This window comes from Leptidea sinapis, chromosome 28, assembly GCF_905404315.1.
Source record: "Leptidea sinapis chromosome 28, ilLepSina1.1, whole genome shotgun sequence".
Classification (NCBI taxonomy): domain Eukaryota; kingdom Metazoa; phylum Arthropoda; class Insecta; order Lepidoptera; family Pieridae; genus Leptidea; species Leptidea sinapis.
Genome location: NC_066292.1, coordinates 7,818,762 through 7,844,398, shown reverse-complemented (window position 1 = coordinate 7,844,398; position 25,637 = coordinate 7,818,762). Strand labels below are relative to the sequence as shown.

The 25,637-nt window shown below is 36.2% G+C and overlaps 1 protein-coding gene across 1 annotated transcript in view; it reads left to right on the top strand.

Annotated features, from left to right (window-relative positions):
• LOC126973009 (protein vestigial-like) overlaps nt 1-25,637 on the top strand; it is a 64,509-nt gene that overhangs the window by 4,764 nt on the left and 34,108 nt on the right. Inside the window, exon 2 of the mRNA XM_050820134.1 lies at nt 11,646-11,803. Coding sequence (XP_050676091.1) covers nt 11,720-11,803 — 84 coding nt within the window. The 5' untranslated portion in view covers nt 11,646-11,719. The remainder of the gene's footprint in view (nt 1-11,645; nt 11,804-25,637) is intronic.

Sequence of the window (25,637 nt, the reverse complement as noted above, 5' to 3'; positions counted from 1 at the left end):
CCCGTACGCTCGTTTGTCCTCCTATTCCATTAAAAAAAATAATAATAATGGTTGTAGCTTAGATGTTAATCTGTTGGCAGACCTAATAAATAAATATTTATTTAAATGAATGGCCTCAGACCCAAGTAAAATAGGTGCCAATAAGTCAACGGAACTTTTTTCTCAGACTAACTGCCTATGGGAGAGATTTGTTTAATGATTTTTATTCAAATTCAAATTAAAAAAAATCTTTATTCACTGTAAAACTTTATAAGTTATTTAGTGCAAGCCAGAATGAAGTAAAAAAGTTTATTTCCATTTTTTGGCACCTGCCTGTCGTTTAGATGTACTTACCTAGTTGTTTTTATTGTTGATATTAAATTAACTTCCGCCACCAAAGATATTATAACTACCATAGAAGTAGTAGGGCTGGGGGGAGATGGTAACAAATGGATGTGCACAGGATCGGGGTGTCCTCTTCTTAGCCCACAAGTACGCTTCAAGGCGTGCCACTGTGAGGGTCAGTTAAATCATGGGACACCCATTTCAAGCTATTTCATTTAACCGTTTTGATGCAAATGGTACAATATTATGGACACGCCAACACCGGACCGTGCCCCTACTTCCTCCTTGGTTTTTTACGAACCAGCTTCTACCGTCGGTTTCAGTTCATCATTCTTTTCATTATTGCTTGCTCTTCCTCGGGATTCACTCTTCACGTCGAAGTTTCCTGTACAGAAGCAATCAAACGATACACGCACGGTGCGATCTAGTGTGTGCGAGTCCTGGCTTGTGCGACCCACCCATTGCCGGTATACCTTGGTTCTACAATGGATTTGATTGACCAAAGTTAGTTAGTTTAGGTTAAAATATTATCTGTTATGGTACGAATGAATGAACGAACTAAAACAGTTTGCGAATCAATTTCCGACTTGATTTGACGTCAACCTAAATTCCATCGCTCTATGTATATGATCTTCGTGGCATGAAATAAAAATTTCAATGGCAAAGCAGTTCATTTTAGGTCGTCAAATGAATCGTTATAAAAGTTCACAGTAGGCCCTTAGCTCTTGAAGATGTATCAAGGTATCTTAGGTACCCTCCATCACCTATGCTACCAATATGACTCGCGTTATAGTCGGTTGGCTGGCAATCTTTAGCTAAAGTTGGTAACTGGTTGGTTGTACGGCGGCTGTCTAATGCAATTTCTTCTCAGGTCTGTGGCATTCTTTTTGGAATGGGTGCAAGTTTTTGACTTTCAATAAGTGATATCACATCCTATTTTGCATAAAAATATTTGCATTTGTATTTGAATTATGGATAGGTACATGTGCTTTGTGTGTGTGATTGAATACGCTGGAAAAGACTGGCTAATATTGGGCAAAGACCGAATAGTGTGGAAAAAAATGGAGGAGGCCTTCACCCAAAGAGCTGCTCAGTGAGTCTCTGTATATTAGTTGTACTTGGAAAGACCTCCACAATGATGGCACAAGGCGCTTCTTTAAAAACTTTCACAATATGGGCTTCTTGCGAGTTTATGCAATACTTTTTAATTCACCAGCTTCCTAGCAGCAGTATAGGTATCTACTGGTCGCTGTCGTCGGTTCTTGCTCATAAGCTCGTGAACTCTGGTGTTCTCCAGGGCGTTCTACCTCTTTTTCCTCTCCTTTCTTTTACAAATCAATGATAACATTTTAATCAACTATTGATGTATTATTAACATTCGTTAAAATATTGTCGTTGAAACATTCTTTATAGAGCATTACATTTTTTTTATTAAACAAAATTAAATTCAATTAAAATATGCATTCGATATAATATATTTTTTATTAAGTAGTGTTATGAGAACCTGACCAATGGTACACTTTATAATTTATGTTTGTTTGTTTTGCCGATGTTTATGTAATTTCTTATACCAAAGAATATTATGTAATAGTATAAGTACCTACTTATAGTAAGATCATAATTGTAATTTCGCATTCCATTATATTGGTAGGTCTTATTGTGTAAATTTATGAATACCAATGTAATTTGAGCTTGAATAGATATGATCAAGATATCTAATGAAGCTTAGCTAACGCCGGAGTCGTAACAGACAATACGGTAGTTGTATCTTCATAGTCTGAACATAGGGATAGCAATATGGGCCCAGTTTTGAATCCACTCAAAGTAATTTATTGCTCGGTATATTGGGCGTGTGCTCGTATTAATATTATGTTATTATTACATAGTCATTACCATAATGTTAACACCAGGAAAAGAGATAAACGCCTATAATTGTATAGGAAATTGTATTTGACGACCTGTATAGCCGAGTGGTTAGCGATCCTACCGACTCGTACTCGTACGAGTGGTTAGCGGTCCCGGTAGGTGCAAGCATTTATGTGATGAATATGGATGTTTGTTTCCGAGTCATGGATGTTAATATTTATTTATGTATGTTTTTATGTATATTTATATCAATTTATGTATGTTTAAGTAAGTATATTGTATTAAATATATCATTGTCTTGTAACCCATAACACAGGCTATATATGCTTAACTTGGGGCAAGATAATTTGTGTAAAAAGTGTGTCAATATTATAATGCCTTACCCGGCGAAGTCGAGCTAGTAAGCCTTTTGTGGGGCGATGTATATGCTTTTACAACAGGATCCCAGAAAATGTTCAAAACAAATGTATTAAGGCACGGACTGACTAGGATTGTAAACGCTGCAACTAAACCTACAATATTTGTGTTGATCATGTGGCTAAGCTGCAAAAGGGCATTTATTTTACTGATTTTCTTTTGTTTATTCAAAATTTACATATTAAATTGAATCATTCTAAGAAGACATAATACATTCAAGAAAAGTACTAATTCTATTAAATTCTTTAAAAAAAGAATGATGTAATTGAAAATTCGGAGATTTTTGACTCCAAAGTTTATTTTTGGGAAGCAACTTCCAAATTTTTTATTGGATATTTCAAATTATATATAAATATTCTATTCGGTTCAAAATTTTTTTAAGTTCTTCATTGTGTACTGTATTTTTTGCGTCGGAATATTTTCATTGCGTTTTGTTGTATCGACACTCTAAGAAACCAAATTTTGTGGATTTTGAGGTATGACCGCGCCTTAAGAATGATATTCAAAAGAATTGTTAAAAACGTTTGTGTGGTTAAAAGATTATATATAATATTAATAACGACTTTCTTAATGATATCACAGATTGGTAATGGAGCGACCACCCTCAGGCTATTAATAAATAGGTTTAATTGTACGATATGACTTTGTTACCATATTTTTAAGAAAAAAATAGCCCGCCGAGTTTGTTGCGCCCGTTCTTCTCAGGTCTGTGGCATTATTTTTGGAATGAGTGCAAGTTTTTGACTTTCAATAAGTGATATCCCATCCTATTTTGCATAGAAATATTTGCATTTGTATTTGAATTATGGATAGGTACATGTAATTTGTTAGGTGAGTTCGTATTACAGGTTCATAAACACACATTGTGCGGAGACTATTTTTCATACCTACTTACTGTTACTGCTACGCTGTCTACTACTGCCACTTTATCTTTTTTGAAAATACCCCAATCTACATAGTCTAAAACTCAGAAAATATAATAAACTTTTTGGTAGTATCCAAATTAAAAGCATAATGAAATAGTGTTCTAAATTCAAAGGAGCATTGTATGGCGCTTGGGCTACGTACAAATATTTGTGTCTCGATAAATGTAAGCATAAAATAAGGCTTGAATTCTATTATCATTCACAGAAATATTTTTCTGGTTGGAATCCCAGAATCAGAGAATAACAATTTTAAAGGACGTAAAGTTAGGTTAGTTTGTTACGAAGCCAATTGAGCTAAGCGTTCGAGTATCGTCATAAAATCTTGTATGCTTTGTTCAACTCTAATACAGCAACGGTCATAAAATTTTGTTTTCAAATTTTATTTGTGTATTAATCCTAAAAGTGAGAGTGACCTATCACTTTTAAAACATAACAAATTGTTTAGATTTACAAGAGCGATATCTCAAGTCAATTTCCTAATATGCAGATATTGGGGTTGAGCAGGTTATCAACTGTAAAGTAGATCCTGTAGATGAAGCCACAACCTGAGAGTTGAACAAAGCATACACATTTTTATGACGATACGTCGTTTAGCTCAGTTGGCAGAGAACTCGCACGGAACGCGCGAGGTCGTGGGTTCGAGTCCCGCATCATTCATAAAATTTTGTTTATCAATACATTATATTACTTAGCTTTACTTTATATAATGATGAATGGTTTTTATTTACTCACCCTCTTAATTCAAGTGGTGATGATGTGACGATGTGAATACCTACTCAAATAGTATCTGAAATATTGACCCTTATGTTGTGAGAGCTTGAATAAAATCTAGACATGTGGGCAGCAAGCAATACTTCACATGCTTAGTAGTAGTAGACAGGGGGATTCAAGAATGCTACTGAACATTCCTAGGATATTACTGCCACTGTGAAGCCGGTAAACGAACAGTTAGTTGTTGTTCACATATGAGCATACATGGACGCATGCAAGTCGTCAGGGGCGATATTGAAGCCCCTGCTTCCATTCTAGAAGAAATTTAGTATCCAAAAACTCCTTTTATTTCACACTACCTTCTATTCTTACGTTATGATATTTGTCATTCATTACTTTATATAAATGAAAAGTTTTTATTTACTTGCCGGCGTCAAGTGGTGTTGTCTTGAATGGTCAAAGTCGTGTACGTTATGAACTTCATTATAAAGTTTGCATCCTCTAATAAGAAAGCTGATCTGGCTTTAATTACATTTTGCTGATTGTATTGTAACCTCGCCTTTGAGAGCTGACAGTGGTCCGTAAACCGAACCGCTCGCTAGATCTAAGACATAATCTCTATATATAATCTTACCGTATAAGTATTATTTCAATCGGTTTAGTAGACCGAACAAAAAAAAACCGGTTCTTCATTTATAAGTATAGATTATATTTATATTTTTTAAATAAGTTGTGGTTTCATAATATTTTTTTAACTTATTTGTGTTACGGCCGTTCCCAATATTCAGTCTATCTCTTACTTGAGATAAAAATCGTAACTATCGTTGACTTTTCTGTCCCAATAAACTTGTCCACGGTAACCCACCTTATCCGTACACACTGTCTGTCAACGGGACGACGTATAGCTTACCAGCGATGGAAGTTTGTATGGAAATTGCAATTCACGCGTCCCAATATACGGCGATAAGAATGACTTATCGGGTATATTGGGACAGCTTCAGATTATTGACAGCTAGTTACTGACAGTAGAAGTTAGTAATTGATCTATATCTGTAGATAGTATTCTGAGAACGGCCATTAAGACATTGAGTATTTGACGTTTGAGTACTTTTGTCGCATCATTTTGTACATAGATTGTAATTAGGTAATTATACCTACTACTAAGTAGGAATGAATTTTCCGCCACTTCTTCCCTTTAAAGCTCAGCCTCTTTCTCTGTAGTAGTATATGGTAAAAAGGTTGTCATTCATAAGTGTTAATTTTTGATCGGATAACTTTTTCTGCCAACCAAAGTAAAAAAACTTTTATTTTTGTTACGACCATTTCCAAAAATAGTTATTGTAAAAATTTAAATATTTAATAAATAAAAAAATTGTGGTATTATTATGTGACTATTCAGCTTAGGGCCAGTACCCAAGACTACTACAGCACAGTTATTGCTACAGCACAGGAAATATTGTTTTCAGACTATTTTATTATCATTTCCACTGCAGGCGTAGATGTGAGTGTGAGATACTTTTACTGTTCTTATATATTGGAAAAATAAGTTTTATGTAAAACAGCAATGTGTCTGGTAGTGTGAACGTTATGGGAGTTAAAACTAGCATTGGTTGCTGCAAAGTCGTGTTTCGTTTTATATGAGAGGTTTAAGGCCACAGACGAAGTTGTCGGCCATAGCTAGTATTATTAAAAAGATCGCAAACAAGAATACTGGGAGAGTTTCTTGTGCGTTCTCTTCTTTCTCATTATGTTCCATTGGTTCCGAAGCGGTGGTAGAAACATAAATTGAAATCAGAAATCAAATCATAAAGAATTCTCAAGAAATAAATTTTGCAATAATAAGAGTTTTTATGGCTTTTACTTTTTATACCTGACACGTAAATGGGCGGCGATCATTGAATACAAGGGAACAGAGATTAAAAGCATTTTATTGAGTAGCTTTGATACAAGAAGCTTTTCTAGAAACATCCATCATATGGGCTTTCGAGATTTTTCAAGTAAATCATCAGTTTCAATTGGCGCAGAATTTATGATGTTGTAGAGTGTAGACGGTTGATCTCTGAGCATTAATACTGGTGTTCGCTAAGGCTTCCTACGCTATTATTCTCCATATCTAATAAAAAATGTATTTCGAAATTTAAAAGAATTGTTAAAAAACGTTTGTGTTGGAAAGGTTACTATAGCATAAACGATTTTCTTAATCATACCACAGACTGGGAATGTAGGACACTCTCAGGCTCTTTAATTATAAATGTTTATTGTACGATATTGTAATACATATTTTCATAAAAAAAGCCCGCTGAGTTTCTTGCGTCCGTTCTTCTCAAGTCTGAGGCAGTCTATTTTGAATCGGTGGTAGTTTTTGACGTTCAATAAGTGATCTTGAATCCTATTTTGAATAAAAATATTTGAATTTGAATAATGGATACTTCCAATATTAATACAATCCAAGAAACAGTTCCGAAGCATTTCGTCAAATCTTATTTTCTACACAAGTGAATTATCCGAGTCTGTGCATAAAACACATACTCGTTTAACAAACATATACGTTTATTCCTCTAAACATGTAGAAAGTAAAGTTGAAATAGTAGAGCAATTATTATTTCCTAAATGTTACACTACAGTTGGTAGACAGGAGTTTATCTAGGTAGAATCTGTGCTATGAGTCTCCTGGCCCCCCACTTTTAAGTAATGATAATTGCATCGTATTGTCTATATTATTGAGACTAAATATAAAATATGTTTGCGTGTACGTCTGTGTATGAATGCTTCCAAATGAGTGACATTCTATTTTCAGTTTGGACTTAAAGGCTGTGTGTTATGTTTGTGTATTTGTGTATGTGTGTGTGTTTTTGTATAGTATAAATGTATTTAGTGTTTGTGTGTAGAATCTAAGATCATATTATGATATGAACCTGTATATTTTTAATTAGCCGACCGGACAGACGTTGTTTTGTACCTACATAATAAATAAAATAGTGTTTTTTTTTTTTAATTTGTCAATAATATTTCGTCACATCAAGTATTATTTCGTATAATATACTTCATGTTATTATAATTAAATTGTTTCACAGCAGAACTGTCAAACCGTGCGTCAATAAATTCTCTCATAGAAAATATGTCCATACAAAACAAATATTGGAAATAAAAATAATTATGTAACCCAAATCGAAATTTAAACTACCCCATCTCTCAAGTTGGACTAAACTGCACTCCCCCATGAAAATCCGTGCATTAGTTTAGGATCCGTCCATCGCGGACAAACAACGTTTCACGTAATTTATATGTATTAGAGATAAGATATATATTTATTTGAGCTTATAGTAACTTTGGGCCCTACAAATTTTCTGTTTCGTCATAATTGTATTTAAGTAGTCATGTTATAATTTCTTTCTTGCAAGAATAAGATGTTTTACTAATTATATTTAATTCATCGTTTACCCTATAGTATAATGAAAGACCTTGTTAGCACAGAACGTCCTAACGTAGGCAGTTCTAAAACGAGGTTTTTTACAAACTTCGTATCGCCCGCGCCTTCGTATCTTTGTTGGATCTCTTTTTCTTTATATTTTATGATGTTGTGTTGTTTAAAATTGCTTTAAGAATAAAGAATTGTCTAACACTAAGTATAAGTTATTTGTTGGGTATAACCTCGGTTTAAAAAGCATTACTATTAGAATGAGTCTCTGCAGATGTTCTTGTTGTAGAATATACGACTTAGCAGCTGCGTAATGCAAAAAAGAGAATTTAAACACTACGTAATGCAGTATGAGATAACCGATTCAGCTAGGGATGTATAAACCAGCCTTAACTACTTTACAACTGCTCTATTTCTTAAATTTTTTAAAATATATGCTAGTTTTTTATACTTTTGCTTACGTTATCTATGTAGTTAAGGAAATTCAAGATTTTGTCAATCATTACACCTAAATATTTTATGCTTTCAGTATGCATTCTCGGACATTCGTACATTTTGGGTTTGTTTTATTTTTAAATTTTCATGTTGTGTAGTTCTTCTTGCATTATTTCTCATAGAAAATTTTATGAGTTTTGTTTTTGATGAATTAACTGTTAATGAGTTTCTGCTTAACCAAATACACACTGAATCAAAACCTTCTTGAGCACATTTTCTCTCAAGTTTTTCCACAAAATGTAAGGTCGTATCATCTGCGTAAGATATAATCTTACATTTAGTCCGTTTCATCTCACTTAATTCATTTAGATTATTTAATCTGTAAATGTAACCATGAGTGCTAGCCATCGAGTATTGATAAAAAACTGTGGAACGTTACCTATGACCTTTTTTTTTGTCATTCCGATACCAAAAGGACATATTAGCAAATTTACTGCGATACTAGAAAAAAATTGTAACAGACCAATTATCATGGACTGTAAGGTGGCATAAATAAATAAGACCTGACCTAGTTTGCTTATAGTTTATATTTTATGACAATTTATTTATTTATTTATTTCAAGGAATATCAACAGCTATTTACACAAAATAAAAATACAATAGAAACTTAGAGCTAATCACAGATATTCACTAATAGACAATAGAAGTAGTAAGAAGCAAAATTATAAAGAGTAAACATGTAAAATTATAATCTAATAATAAGCACACTTGATATTCACAGGTTAGGATTCAAAAAACGTTTTCATGATACATTGTTTCATTGCTTTGACAGATGTATTAAAAATATCCAAATTAATTATTTCACTGCTTAGTTTATTACAGGTGGTGCTAGCTCGCAAGATATAACTATTGCTCCGGTAGTTAGTAGATGATTGAGGTATATACAATAAACGGCTATAGCGTAGTGCAGTTGACGAAGTTCTCAATGAAATTGTCGAAAGAAGATCTGGACAATCAACCTTATTTTGAGCTATTTTCAAGAGGAAAGCAATGTCAGAGATCATACGTACTTTAAGTAATTTAAGAATAAGCGTACAGCAGATAAAAATGAATTATACCAAAATAAAAAAAGAAGTAAAAAAGTTAATAATAAACTAAGATTATTCATTTACTACATAAAATTTTATTGTTATATAGTTATATTTCAATCGTTCAAATCTCACTTTTTCTTTGCACAGTCGGAACATTATTGTTAAGACTGTATAAGGATTCTTTAGAAATATTCATTATTTTTGTTTTTGTTAAATTCATTGAAAGGCCTGCCTTAATACTCTCATCCGCTAACTCCTGTAACATTCCATTTAAAGTTTCTGGGCTATCGGAAAATACGATTAAGTCATCAGCTAAAAGTAGTTTATTCAGATTCTGTAGAATATGTAGTAAGTATTTATAACTCCACATATGGTTTCTATACAGATTGAATCGAATTTAAAATATTGTTGATTCGAATGTAATAAGTAATAAAATAAGTTTTAGTGAACAAATTTTTGATGCTTTAGATAATAACGCACAGCCTACCTGTATATACTGAAGTCAGTATATACAGGTAGGCTGTATATTCTGACTTCGCTTAGGCTTCTGACAAAATATTCCAAAAGACCTTGTTATATAAGCTTTATCGACTGTATTATGGTATACACGGCGATCTTTTTCGTCGAATACAATTCTTCGTAGAGAATCGCCCTCAATGTTGAGTTGGTTATACATCGCGTTACAAATCTATACCTTCTGGAGTCCCACAAGGGTCCTATTTGGGACCGTTACTCTCTATTTTGTATATTAACGGTAATAGTGATTATATAAAAAAATTGTAACTTATGTTGTTTGTTTTTTTTGAGATTTCTGAAAATCTATCGGTCCGTATTGTATTTAAAATCTAAGTTTGGTCAAGTACTTTCGAATGGCGCCAACCGCGATGAAATCGGTCAAGCCGTTCAAAAGTTATAAGAGGCTTACATTTATCACATAGACGTACGGACACCACCGCGGGAATATTCAGGGAAGCTTCTTAGGACCTTAAATCGTGATCTGATGAACGCTCGATTTTTTGAAAAACGAGGTAAAGCCAACAATTTCCCAATTTTTTGGAAAATTTAACTTTTCTTAGCGGGAAGTTAAAAAGTAGGTACTGAAGTGCACTAATTTAGCGGTCGCAACATTCGTGTACTCTCTAATCCTTCTAACGGCGTATGCCGCAGAGCTGAATCTATTTGCTAGTTGGGCAATATGTGGACCCTACTGAAGCTTTTTATCTAACTCTCAAGAAGATCGAGGTGTCCGTAAGTTCCAATTTGTGGTCATTTATAAGTACTTTGGTTTGTACCTCCTCTGTGTTTGGTGTAATGAATCATTAACACTTTGTTTTTTTACTGTTTAAGTGCAGATTATTTGTCTCAAACCAACGATAGAGCATCTTTGAGAGTGCATTGTTTACCTCGTCATAAATATCTGCACATCGCTTCATTTTCAAAATGAGTGAAGTATCATTAGCAAACAATATAATCTCATGGTTATCATCTACCGCAAACGGTAAATCGTTAAAATATATATAAGAAACAAGACCAAGAATAGAACCCTGCGGAACACCTATTCCTGCAGGTTTACCCGAAGACCGTTTGTCATTTACATTGACTATCTGAACTCTTTCGCTTAGATATGATTATAACAGATTTAGAACTCTATGTTTTACTCCATAATGCTTTAGTTTTAGGAGTAAAGTGTCATGGTTGACGCAGTCAAATGCTTAAAACAAATCATAAAAAATGCCCAATGCATCCTGTGCCTCTTCCCAGGCATCAAAGATCGGTTCAATGAGTCTAGTACCCGCATTAATTGTTGATACGAGTAAACCCCCAGTGAAACCAAATTGATTTTTGTTCAACAATTTACAAAGATGCATCTGTAGCTGCTGAGCAACAGTTTGTAATAAAATTTTTACTAAAAAAAACATTGAAATAGGCCTGAAATTAGCAGAAATAATAAATATATAGCAGTGATAACGGAAAGATCTGCCATGCACTTCTCTCTCTTTTGGAAACCGTCTACCGCATTTTTCATATTGCGGTTTTTCGACAGTACTCCCGTTAAATTCCTCGCCTAGTATTGGAATATTGAGCGGTTACCGTGGTGATCTGGAAGGCATAGACAGATTGGCTTCAAATAAAATATGGGTGATGACTAGCGCGAGGAATTCTAGCCAGTCCATAATTTAGAAGGCACAGGTTTAAAAGGCCACATCCAGAATATTGCTCTCATCTGTGGTCTGCTCTCTGGGCTCTACCTAGTATCAGCTCCAAGTAGACTTCGTACAACGCACAGCTAATCTCTGATCGTATACACCGCATTTGTGACGTGAAGTGTTCCAAAAGCTTTTTTGTGCATACACCTACATAGAAGGCCGAAAATGTTCATGCGGTGTCTACTACAGACCGTCAGCTGAGCGCTGAGCTCCTTTTTTCAATGAGATGATAATATGTGGCGTGTTGCAGGTGCAGGCGAGTGGCGCATGGCGCGGGCGGGCGTCGCGGCGCGGGGGGCGCGGTGAGGCCCGCGGTCCGCGGTGATGTACGGCGCCTACTACCCTTACCTATACGGCCGCGGCGCCGCGCGCTCCTTCCACCACGCGCCGCACTTCCAGTACGACAGGGTGAGTGTTTCACAAACACACATGGTGCGGGGACGTACGGCGCCTACTACCCTAACCTATACGGCCGCGGCGCCGCGCGCTCCTTCCACCACGCGCCGCACTTCCAGTACGACAGGGTGAGTATTTCACAAACACACATGGTGCGGTGATGTACGGCGCCTACTTCCCTTACCTATACGGCCGCGGCGCCGCGCGCTCCTTCCACCACGCGCCGCACTTCCAGTACGACAGGGTGAGTATTTCACAAACACACATGGTGCGGTGATGTACGGCGCCTACTTCCCTTACCTATACGGCCGCGGCGCCGCGCGCTCCTTCCACCACGCGCCGCACTTCCAGTACGACAGGGTGAGTGTTTCACAAACACACATGGCGCGGTGATGTACGGCGCCTACTACCCTTACCTATACGGCCGCGGCGCCGCGCGCTCCTTCCACCACGCGCCGCACTTCCAGTACGACAGGGTGAGTGTTTCATAAACACACATGGCGCGGTGATGTACGGCGCCTACTACCCTTACCTATACGGCCGCGGCGACGCGCGCTCCTTACACCACGCGCCGCACTTCCAGTACGACAGGGTGAGTGTTTCACAAACACACATGGCGCGGTGATGTACGGCGCCTACTACCCTTACCTATACGGCCGCGGCGCCGCGCGCTCCTTCCACCACTGCCGCACTTCCAGTACGACAGGGTGAGTGTTACACAAACACACATGGCGCGGTGATGTACGGCGCCTACTACCCTTACCTATACGGCCGCGGCGACGCGCGCTCCTTCCACCACGCGCCGCACTTCCAGTACGACAGGGTGAGTGTTTCACAAACACACATGGCGCGGTGATGTACGGCGCCTACTACCCTTACCTATACGGCCGCGGCGCCGCGCGCTCCTTCCACCACGCGCCGCACTTCCAGTACGACAGGGTGAGTGTTTCACAACACACATGGCGCGGTGAGGCCCGCGGTCCGCGGTGATGAACGGCGCCTACTAGCGTTGGTTCCACAATACGGCGAATGCTATGGATCAGTAGGTAAATTAAGACTGGAATCTTGCGACGAACGGGTTGGATTTTCGCACGTCTATATGTATCAATGTGTATATATCAAGGAATTCTGTTGATTTGCAGCTTATTATTGAAAAGTTTTTAACGTAAGGTAAAATTTGTTTACCACATAGATGACATAGTGAATACATAGGTCTTATATTTTGCAGGGAGTTTTATGGCAGAATTGCAAAATTTTCTAAAATAATACAAGGAGTATAGACTGTGTTGTATGCATTAGTCCCATCTATTTTGGAATATTGTTCTAGTACATGGGATCCGTAAAATCTTCTCGTCCCAAATACCACAGTGATGACTTACGGTACGCAGATGTGGTCGCTAACTATGGGTCTTATGAGTGTTTCACAAACACGCATGGCGCGGTAATGTACAGTGCCTACTAAAGCTCATGGTCGCTCAGAAAGCAATGGAGAGGTCTATGCTCGGAGTTTCCCTGCCAGATCAAAGCAGACATGAGGAGATCTGTAGGAGACAACGAAAGAAAGAAAGTTACCGACGTAGGCGACACTGAAGTGGCAGTGGGCAAGGTACATAGTTCAACGGACAGATGGCCGTTGGAGCAGTAGAGTCCTCGAATGGCGACCACGTACCGGAAGATGCAGTGTTGGTAGGCCCCCCACAAAATGGACCGACGATCTGGTCAAGATCGCTGGAATACGTTGGATGAGGGCAGCACAGCACCGATCATCGTGGATATCTTTTGGGGTCTTTGTCTAGCAGTGGACGTCTTCTGGCTGATGATGATGATGATAAAGAATCCGCACTATTAAATTCATATTAACAGAATCGACAAAGTTCTAAAAGGCTTCAAGTTTCTACTTACTGTCCATGGAGAATCAAATCAAATAAAAATCACTTTACTAGTGTAGGTCAAGGAAGTGAGATATGTGAATACCAAGTTTTCTTTTCTTTTAAAAAGGCTTTGTAAAAGGCTGAGTTTTAATGAGAAGAAGTGGCGAGAAACTCATGGCTTTGATCTTGTTGAGGGACATTTCCATTATGTTTTCAAGAAGCTTACTATAAAAGCAAACGCGATTACCAATAAATGACTCGTCGAGTTTACTTAGGCTAGAAGTGGGCATTAACAGTTTATTTTTGGTTCGGGTATCAATATAATGTTTATCATAATATTATATATATATATATATTTTATCTTATATGTATTAGATATATTTTATCTTTTCAAAGTTATTGCCATTTTTAATGAACATATACTAAATTTTCATATATATATTCGTTAGAAACAGACATAATTTGAAAATCTTTAAATTTAGATCTACGCGACTCTCTTGGTCCCATACTTTAAATTTTCCGAACAGCTCTTTTTACAATACTTCAAATTTTCATCTCTTAAGGAACGCCGTTATATGTGGGATTAAATCCTGTTGTTTAAAATTATAAGAGGCTTCATGGAATGCCCTTGTTTGCTTGCACAGATGATGTTGGTTGTCCCCAGCCCTAATTAAATATTAAGCTATCATAAGCCCGTTTATATTATGAACTCCAGGACCATTAAGGATCAAATTGGCTTGCTGTCCAGGATGTGTCGCGGTCTCAACAATAGTCAGGCTACTATTCAATACGAAAGAATCCAGCCCTACTCTGTGCTAGTACTCGTATTTGTAGATATATTTTTGATTTTTCAACTAAATTCAAAACTAATTTGTATTAAAAAAATCCAATTATTTTTAGGCTTCCATATTTTTATTAATATTTGAAAATTTTGCCGTTCCCCTGAACACGTTTTCTGGAAAGGTCTGGGAATGTCGGATTAAGTAAAATTAAAAAAAAAAATAACTTTTATGCAAAATGTATTGTAAAAATACAGTTACAACACCCGTTTTAATCCTTTTTAAAGTGTTTAATTTAAATATTTAATCCGTATCCAGATCTAGCTATATTATTTTAAACTCAAGTTGTTTGCCTGTAGTTGGGTCTGCACTCTGCATCTCTTTTTCTAATATGAATGTAAATAATAGTCTTTACTAAGGTGCAAACCTGTTGGTAGACCTAATAAATAAATAAAAAGTTCACGCTCGAAGAGGCCTTTGTTAAATTAGGACAACAGATGCAGTTACCGAAGTTACTTATTAAGTAAATAGATATTAATGGAACTGCTGTGTAATAAGGGGTATCAAAACACGAATGTGGGCTATATATAGATAATAGTATCACATGAGTGTTTTAATGCCTAATTATCAATAGTTGCATACAAGACTTTATCTACACTAAAAGATTCTGAAACAGTTAGCTTACTGCTAACATTAAAAAAGCCAGTCCTAGTAACCATAATATCATCCAAGGAGTGTAATTATGAACACGGATGATATAATGTTGTACCTACTGAATTTCATTACAACACTCGTTTAGATGATGTAATGGTTACTAGGACATTGGGTGTTTAATGTTGGCAATAAGCTAACTGTTTTAGAATCTTTAATAGACGATTTAAAGCATGGGTGTATATAAAATAATATAACTGTATCTGAATAAGTATTATGAAATGTCATTATTATTATTGATACAGAGAAGAAATAGCGTAGGAGAATATAGCATCGTCTGGAGGGATAAATTTATTTGTATGTTTTATGACCTGACCTTTCGATTAGCCAAATCGTGATCTATTTGCAGAACATTATTTGTGCTACATTCGATCGAAGAAATTGTCAATCTCCATACAAAGCACCATCTGCAGCTGTAGGCGACCAAAGAGACGCAAGTTTTTTTTTTATGGAATAGGAGGAAAAACGCACGTACGGGTCACCTGTTGTTAAGTGATCACCGCCGCTCACAATCTCTTGCAACACCAGAGGAATCACAGGAGCGTTGCCGGCTATTAAGGAAGGTGTAGGCCCTTTTTTTTAAGGTACCCATGTCGTATCGTCCCGGAAACACCGCACAAGGAAGTTCATTCCACAGCTTTGTAGTACGTGGAAGAAAGCTCCTTGAAAACCGCACTGTGAAGGACCGCCACAGATCCAGATGGTGAGGATGATATCCTAACTTGTGGCGTGTCGTGCGAAGGTGGAATTCGGCGGCAGGAATCAGGTTAAACAGGTCTTCGGAACACTCCCCGTGATAAATGCGGTAGAAGACACACAATGAAGCGACTTCTCTACGCAACGCCAAGTGATCCAGCCGTTCACAGAGCACTGGGTCTCCCATAATTCGAGCTGCTCTAAGTTGCACGCGGTCAAATGGATCGAGCTGATACTGGGGTGCGCTAGACCAGAGATGACAGCAATACTCCATGTGTGGCCGGTTTGTAGAGTATGTGGGCTATCTAGCATTATAATAATTACAGTAATAAGCGTTGCGTAGAGACGTCGCTTCATTATGTGTCTTCTACCGCAGTTATTCCGTTGCCGCCGAATTCCACTTTCGCACGACAATAAGGATATCATCCGCACCATCTGGATGTGTGGCGGTCCTCCACAGTGTTTTTCAAGCAGCTTTATTCCACGTACTACAAAGCTGTGGAATGAGCTTCCTTGTGCGGTGTTTCCGGGACGATACGACATGGGTACCTTCAAAAAAAGCGCACACCTACACCTTCCTTAAAGGCAACGGCAAAGGTAACGCTCCTGTGACTCTTCTGGTGTTGCAAGAGAACGTGGGCGGCGGTGATTACTTAACACCAGGTGACCCGTACGCTCGTTTGTCCTCCTTTTCTAAAAAAAAAACAAATTATTCGGGAAGATTGTTTATCGTGTATCGGAGTACAATACGAGCGATTGTCACAGTGGACGACGTCACTGTTAACGTGCTCTAGTGACTGGCGGCTCCACTTGGCTCCACATTGGATGTGTGAAGCGAGATAAATACAGTAGCAGCAGTATGTTGACAACAGACAAGAACGCGGAGAATGTAATTAAATTAATTTAATATACGTTGCCGCTTGCAAGATTAGCATAAACATTAGCATACCACGTATCAGTAACACGGGCCGTTTAGCCAGCGTCGAGTCCGTGAGTGTCATCGCCATATGTCTTGTTGTGTGTGATTGGTTTGGGTTCTGTACTCGTGTTAAGAGGACCCTGGAAGGCGCTATTTAAGTAAGAAGTGGCTAAGCCTGAGATCCCTCTGCCACCTTTGACACCATATTAACGCCAGGCAGCCAGGTCTTATATTAAAAAAAGCTGTAGTGATGAAGGTGTTGACGATGATGTTACAATAATATGCAAACAGTGGGAGGCTCATTTTCACAGGATGCCAGCTAGATTATGGGTACCACAATGGTGCCTATCTCTGCCGTGAAGCAGTAATGTGTAAGCATTATTGTGTTTCGGTCTGAAGGGCGCCGTAGCAAGTGAAATTACAGGGCAAATGAGTCTTAACATCTTATGTCTTAAGGTGACGAGCGCAATTGTAGAGCCACTCAGATTTTTTTTGTTTTTCAAGAATCTTCAGCGGCACGGCATTGTAATGGGCAGGGCGTATCAATTACCATCAACTGAACGACCTGCTCGTCTCGTCAATTTCATAAAAAAAAAAACGTTTTGGAGATTGCTGTGTTTGTTTCATCTATATTATCTATTTTCTACATAATAATAAAACCGAATTTACTTCAAGGTTCCTTTTTCCTGAGTACTGACTTATAAACTACTTTTCGTCTATTTGTTTCTGTGTTAATTAGTACCATTATTTAGTTAATTTAACAGTAGGCTCCCGAAATTAATTCCTTACTGTGACTCCGCCCATCCGCTCCCCTAGCCCCGTAAGATCACATTGCACCTAGCGGAGCGCCCCTCGTCCGCACCGAGGGAAGACAAAATATCATAATTCAAAATTCATAACAGCGTAGCGAAACTCTTTAAGAAGAAAGTGATTCAGTTCCATTTAATGAAACGCGCAGTCGTTGATAGATTGACAGATGACGGTTATAATCTTGTAAAAAACATTATAAGCAACTGTTCGCTTTCAAACTTGACCGGATTATACTTCATTGCCAATACAGTAATAACTACTATTTCAAACTTATGTCAAATGACTGCACGTTTCATACTAAAATAAATTTCAATTTTACTAAGGCAGTCCTGCCTCTTATTACGTAGTATTTACATCTACTTTGATTAATAATATTATTATCACTCGACGAGCGATCACTCTATGCTTAGATACAATTGGTGTGCGGGTTCGATTCAAATTCAAATATTTATATTCAAAATAGGATTTAAAATCACTTATTGAACGTCAAAAACTACCACCCATTCAAAAGAGACTGCCTAGACCTGAGAAGAATGGGCGCAAGAAACTCAGCGGGTTTTTTTTTAACATAAAATATGGATTATAATGTAATATCGTACAATAAACATTTATAATTAAAGAGCCTGAGGGTGTTCACTTTATTCCCAGTCCGTGGTGCCATTAAGAAAATCGTTTATGCTATAATAACCTTTCCCACACAAGCGTTTTTTAACAATTCTTTTAAATTTCGTAACACATTTGTTTTGTACATTTTCTGGGATCATATTGTAGAAGCATATACATCGCCCAACAAAAGACTTACTAACTCCTTTCTGCTGGAAATTCCTGCTGGAAACATTACAACAACATATTTTCCATGTCTCGATGTATTGATTTTTACTAGTGTTTGATTTGAATGAACATGAGTGTTTCTAAAATCAATCCGACCAGACAACTAACTACAGTACTTGAAGTTAAAACAAAAACTTGCTCGGCAATGAATTTCTATACGTGGTGTTGACTATACTAAAGGTGGTAATCTATTCCTATAAAGTGAACCCATTGAACATATTATACGCATGGTATTGGATGATAGGAACATATTTACATAACTATGTGATAACTTAGTGACCAACCCATCTCAAAAAGTAAATGTTCACCATTTTATTAGTTATACTAATATACTTACTTATAATAAAGTTTTTTTTATAAAAATAAGGGACGAGACGAGCAGGACGTTCAGCTGATGGTAACTGATACGCCTTGCCCATTACAATGCAGTGCCGCTCAGGATTCTTGTAAAACCCAAAAATTCTGAGCGGCACTACAATTGAGCTCGTCACCTTGAGACATAAGATGTTAAGTCTCATTTGCCCAGTAATTTCATTTGCTACGGTGCCCTTCAGACCGAAACACAGTAATGTTTATACATTCCTGCTTTACGGTAGAAATAGGCGCCCTTGAGGTACCCAAAAACCAGCCGGCAAATTGATCCTTTGCAAAGGAGCCTCCCACTGTCAAATAATTCATAATAGTTCTTGGGAAACATTTGAGAAACATCTAAATGTTTTAGAGACAGTTAACTATTTATATTTTATCATCTGGGGTTAAAATACTTGCATCTTTCAAGTTAGCTTTTTTTTGGTAAAAAGCGCAGTGTGCTTGCCAAGTCGAACAAAAGCAAGCGGCACGGCCGTACCATCCTTTTCTCGACGTAGTTCTGGGGGTCTACTCCTAAAATCGATATTCGATATATCGTGGCATTAGTCGTGTCGAATCCAACTCTTAGTTACATCGTATTCAATGTCGAAACGATGATTGAACGAACGAAACATTTTTCGATATTATCGGTCCTAACCCTACTCTTAGTTGAAAAAGTCAGACACGAATATTCGAATTTGACAAACAATCAAACGTCACATTTACGATAATCTCAACGACACCTTCTAGGCCTTAGAATAATGACACTAATTCTAAGTTCTAGGCTCAGCGTTGCTATTATCGTTTCAAGTTGTATAAATATATTTGCCATACAAATCTAAGTCATTTTGTTGATCATTTATGCGTAGAAAGTAATGCAAATGGCCGCCAGAGAAATAGGAAGTCGACGAGAACGGTTGAGTTACTTTTTTTTTGCATTTTATTATCCATAAGTTTTGTAATATTTATTCAATTTTAAATGTTCATATTATATTCATTACATAATTTTTAAATATTTAAATTTTGTGTAAATGATGCAAATGGTGGTGCATGGTCCTAAACTATGTTTTGACTTTTGACACTTAACAGCGACATTAATAATGTATGTGTATAGGCACTTATGTTATGTCCGGACAACCTAATTACAAAAAAACATCTGTACCAACATCCATCAAGTAACAAAAATAGGAATCAACTAAAAGGCAACATTAAACAAAAATGATTCAATTTTTTCTATAATTGATGACTACAAAACAATTTGCTAAAATTAAATAAAATGAAAGATCACACAAATCAAGTTTTATTGAAACATAATATGGAAGCTTATAATTATCTATCTTCCTAAAGGAAAGCAAAATAAAAATGTGACCTCAAGACTTTAAGGTATTTTACATTTTTTTCTTTATAGATTAAACAAAACTAAAAACCTATTTACATTTTACAACAATCATCTTTCATCTACTACCAATCTATAAAACACAAACAAAAAATGCGAATGAAACTCACTCTAAGGACTCCCGTGATGAACCCGTCGGGTTGTTCATCCCGATCTAACTAGCTGATTCACTTATCATTTTAAAATTTATTATGTTTAGTAGGTTTTCAATTTCCGTGTTCAAAGTATTTAACATTTTATCTAAGCCCTTACTTGTTTCTGCATATAAAACAATATCATTCATAGTCCGAGGTGACTTACGGCCCTTTTCAATAAGCTATCCAACCTTAGTTTAACAAATCTTAAAGGGTTAGATTTCAGTAACCTATCGTCTAACATCTAACCTATATTGAACATAACTATGAATAGATAAGGTCTTGTCATTAAACGGTGACAGCAATATATCCGTAACTAGAGATACGTTATTGAAACCGGCTCATTAAGTCGATCTCGATTGACTTTAATCCCTTCCTTCTGTCAGTTGAGATTATCAAAGATGTTTTGCATTACCATTATGAATAATTTGGGTGAAAGGGGGTCTCCTTGTCACACTCCTCTGCAGAACGGTATATCCGGGCCTCGTGTCTCTAGTTTGACTTAGCTTACACCTCGTTTATAGATGATTTTAGGAGTATTGAATATCATACTATATTTGAAAATAATTCAAACAATATTTATTCGGGAATCTATAATTAATTATTTCACTTTTTGCTGGAAGAGTGGCTTAATACAAATTACCCCGATTTTTGCAAGTTATAACTAGTGTAGGGGAAATAGTGACATCATAATATTAAAATAACAGGTTTCGTTATTTAAGGCTTGTATTATAAAAAAGATTTTCTTACGAATTAGTTCGTACAAACTGTGAATACTTTTCGTTTTCTTTAACAATACTATTAATCTTTTGACTCGCATAGCATAATATACTTAGGTTAATTAAACTTAATAATGAACTCAATCACTAGTGAAAACACTTTTTATACTTCCACCTTATAATCGACATAAAAACAATTTCATTTATAACAATTATTTATATTTACTTAACTATCACAGTGAATGTGGCAAGCTACATAAGTTTCAAAAATGAAAACATACAAATGTAACATTATTTTTGGTCAGAAGTTTGAAGAAATTATTTGAGTAAAATAATGTCCCTAACCTTCAGCTGCCTAACTATTTTAAACCTCTGACTATATCACACCCAACATAGCAAGCTTTCCTAAATTCGTATAAAAGCAGGAAAATATTTAATGCAAATACATACTTCAATCTTCAATAGATTTTCTTCTTTAGAATCTGAGTCTTCATTAGAAACTCTTTTCTTTGATTTACCCTGGCTCTGTCCCGTTCCATTGCTTTTTGTTTCTTTATCATTTTTTCATCATATTCTTTCTGCAAAGCTTCCTTCTCGAAAGTGTCAGTCAGAATAGCGTTTCTCTTAAGTATAACCCTGTTTGTTGTTTTTCTTGGTGGTGCCATAGGTAGTTCACCAGTCAATAGGCTTACCACTTCAGTGATGCATATAATCACCTGCGGCACAGATTCAAGAAGTTCGGCATTTTTTAGTTATGTCAAGTGAGCATTACTTGGTTTTAAACTGGTCTGTTCTGCTATTCTTTCTTCAAAAGTGTTTCGAAAATCAGTAACAAAATCAATCAAACTACTGAGATTCAACGGTCAAGGTTCAAGGATGTTGCTCGGATTCAGAGCCAAGGGCAAACTTTCCCTGACTATTGCGGGAATATCATAATTAAATAAACGGTCATAGTTTTCCCAGCATTGCCCACAATCCAAGAAATATGAGTTCTTCCACATGCCACGTACACCTCCAAAGCTGTAATTCTTACGAGTTGTGAGTATCCAGTAAAAGAAGAACTGGTTCCAGTTCTGTTGATTTTACTGCTGTTACGTCTGTATTCTAATATCATTCATATGGTTTTGGAGATTCGACTCATATTTTCGGACTAATTCACTCACGTTACTTGAATGGAAGGAAGTGGCTTTGCTTAGTGACGTAGCCTCTGTTGCTCTAATTTGGTAAAACAATCAGCTCCAGCCACTCTACGCAGGTGCCATGAAGCAGAAATGATTAAAGTGTAGAAAGCAACTGCACTATGGTGAGCTAGCTTTGAACAGGTGCACCTCTTGAGACTTTAATGCCTGTTCTAACTTCCTTTTATGATCATCATCATCAGCTTTAATGATTTTAGTTAATATTAATAATCAATATTAACTTTAATTTTTACTATCACCTTTTATGATACCGTGTCCTAATTTACAGCAATAAGATTGACAAATAACTAATTGTAAGTCAATAAAGCAATGGCGAATGTAGTAAAACCATTAAGCAAGTTGTAACTTGTTTGATTTATCAGCCCGTGCATTACATTCAAAATTACTGTCGTGATTGACTTCTGTCGGTTTTAACGAAGCAATAATTGTGAAAACTTACCCCTTTATTCATAATAGTCTGCTGACTTAAAGCATTGCTAATTCTCACTCTGTCTTCTTCTATTAACCTGAGTCAGAATGAGAAAAACTCTCTTTAGCGGCTGTTTTAAGTAAGCGGACCATTATGAATAAGGGGGTTAGAGGCTAATGAGTAAAGCTGATAAAAAGTTGCATAAAAAGCTTAGTCAGCTTAGGAGGTTGGAGGCCTAGCATAAGTAAAAGATAGATCGACTTTGTGTATAGTTAATTTTTTTATTTTATTTTATTTGGAAAACTTACAGTGTTACAATAACTTAATTACTAAATAATAGTGTGAACATTTTACACCATTTAATAGTTTTCGCATATTGTTTCTAATAACACATAGCGTAATATAGGTACATCTTTTTTCTTTTTTTTTTTCTTATACAAGTATTATATATAATATGTTAATAATTACATAGGTATTACATTTATTATGTTCAGAGAGAATTTAAACACTACGTTCAATTATGTTTATAGTAACAGTTAGGGAAACACATTAAACCAGTTTTTAGTAATTTTTGATCTGATAGAATTTGTGGATGAATTAAACAGGTCAAAATCAGGAAAGCCTTTAAGATTATTTATGCAGTGAGATGCTCTTGAGAAGAATGAGTTTTGTTTGTAATTTGACGCACTGTGGGGTATATGTAAATATTTAGGATGTCTTGCAGAGATTCTGGGAATATTTAAATTTATATTCGAGAGAAGATGGGGAGCGTCAATGTGACATTGTGCTACTTTTGTTAAGAATAGAATATCAGCTATTTTGCGTCTCTCGTGGAGTGGTAATATATGATATCTCCTGCATCTTGAATCATAATCATTGTCGTATGTCTTGCACTTATATTCAAGGTATTTAACAAATCTGCGTTGGATTGATTCTGATCTGTTAATATATATATCATACTGAGGGTTCCAAATTTGTGTGCAATACTCGAGTATGCTACGAACATATGTACAATACAACGTTTTTATAACCTTGATACTTGAGAATTGGGAACAGGATCTCTTGATAAACCCCATACACTGGTTGGCTCTATTAGCGATGTTTTCAATGTGTTTATCATATGAAAGCTTAGAGTCGTGAATTACGCCTAGATCACGTATCTCATTTACAATTTCGAGTGGATGACCATTAAGTGAATATTGAAATTTAATAAAATTAGGATTACGGGTAAATGTTATAGCTTCTCTCTCTAGTTCTTCTCTTAGTTCTAGTTTGTTGATGCTACAGTATTTTTCAAACCTGTGCATGTCTTGTTGTAATAAAAGACGGTCATCTACGTCACGATTTGTTTAAATATTTTCATATCATCTGCGTATAGTAGGAATTTGGAATGTTGAAAACAAGCAGCGATATCGTTAATGAAGATATTAAACAACAATGGAGCCAACAAGGATCCTTGAGGGACCCCAGAAGGCACGAAGTTCCATTCTGATGAGTATCCGTTGAGAACCACAGCCTGTGATCTGTTCTCAATGTACGAGGTACCACCTATATAAATTACCATGAATTCCTGCCGAAAGAATTTTCTGGAGTAGTATTTTATGGTCAATTCGATCGAATGCCTTGCGAAAATCTGTGAATATAATAAGAATATAGTAGATTAGACGTAGTTGAGCGATTTCTAATAAATCCATTCTGTTCGGAGATAAATAAGGTTGATACACTATTGTAGACTTGGGTGTAGACTAATTTTTCAAAAACTTTAGCAAAAATGCATAACTTTGAAATTGGCCTGTAATTTTTAATGTCATTTCTGCTGCCATTTTTGTGTATGGGGGTGAAAAAGGCAGACTTCCAGATTTTCGGAACTACCCCTTCCCGTAATGAACGTTTGAATAATATAGTAAGAGGTTCCGTTAGTACATCTGCGCATGTTTGTATAAATAATGGGGAAATTCGATCAGGTCCTGCTCCCTTAGTAAGGTCTACAGATTTGAGTAGTTTATTAAGCTCATCTGGTATTATTTCTATTTCACTTATTGAGAAACTAGAGTCTGGCTGAGTCCTGTTCTGATCGCTTTGGTTAGTAGTGGGTGAAAGAAACGTCGATTGAAAATAATCTGAGAAGAGACGACAAACTTCTTCTCCTGTGTCTGCCGATTGATTTTCATAAAAGAGACGGGAGGGAGGAATGTTAGAATTGTTTTTTATAGATTTTGTGAATGACCAGAATAGTTTGGGATTTTTTGTTATTGATTCCTTGCATCTTTCTATATAGGTTTTATAGCATTGGTCTTCTAGAACCTTTGCTCTTTTGCGCAGTATAGAAAATGTATTGTAATCAGATGTATTGCCGTAAGTATTGTATTTCTGAAGAAATTTGAGTTTTTCTTTGAGGACCTTTTTTAGTGATGCGGTGTACCATGGTGGAAAGTTATTGGGCGAGTAAAATTTGTGAGGAATATATTTGTTTATAGTATCATATAGATTTTTGTAGAATACTTCTATTGCTTCTTCTATGGGATTGATTAGTAGATAGTCGTCCCAAGCCATTTTACCTAATATTAATTTTGCTATTATCGTAATCACCTTGTTCATACGTGTATTTCTGTCTTTTGTTTGTCTTTAGGTGATTACGATTTTCTAAATTTAAGATTAGTCTTAAAGATTTATGGTGGGAGTCCTCTGGTATTAAGGGGTCATCACAAGAAGAAACTGCAAGGTAAGCATTACTTAGTACAAAATCTAGGACTCTGTTATTAATATTATGGCATAAGTTATATTGTGTGAGGTTACATTCAGACATGGTATCAACAAATAATATCTGTGCTTCACCTGAGGCACCTGAGTGTTCCGGATGATCATGAGAGCCAGGTGACCATTGTATGTTACTCAAATTAAAGTCTCCCATTATAATAAATATATCATTTGGACAAGAATTGATAATGAGAGATAGGTTTGCTGTAAAATTATTTAATTGTGAGTTAAAGGAATGACCAAGTCTTTCACTACATAAATAAATAC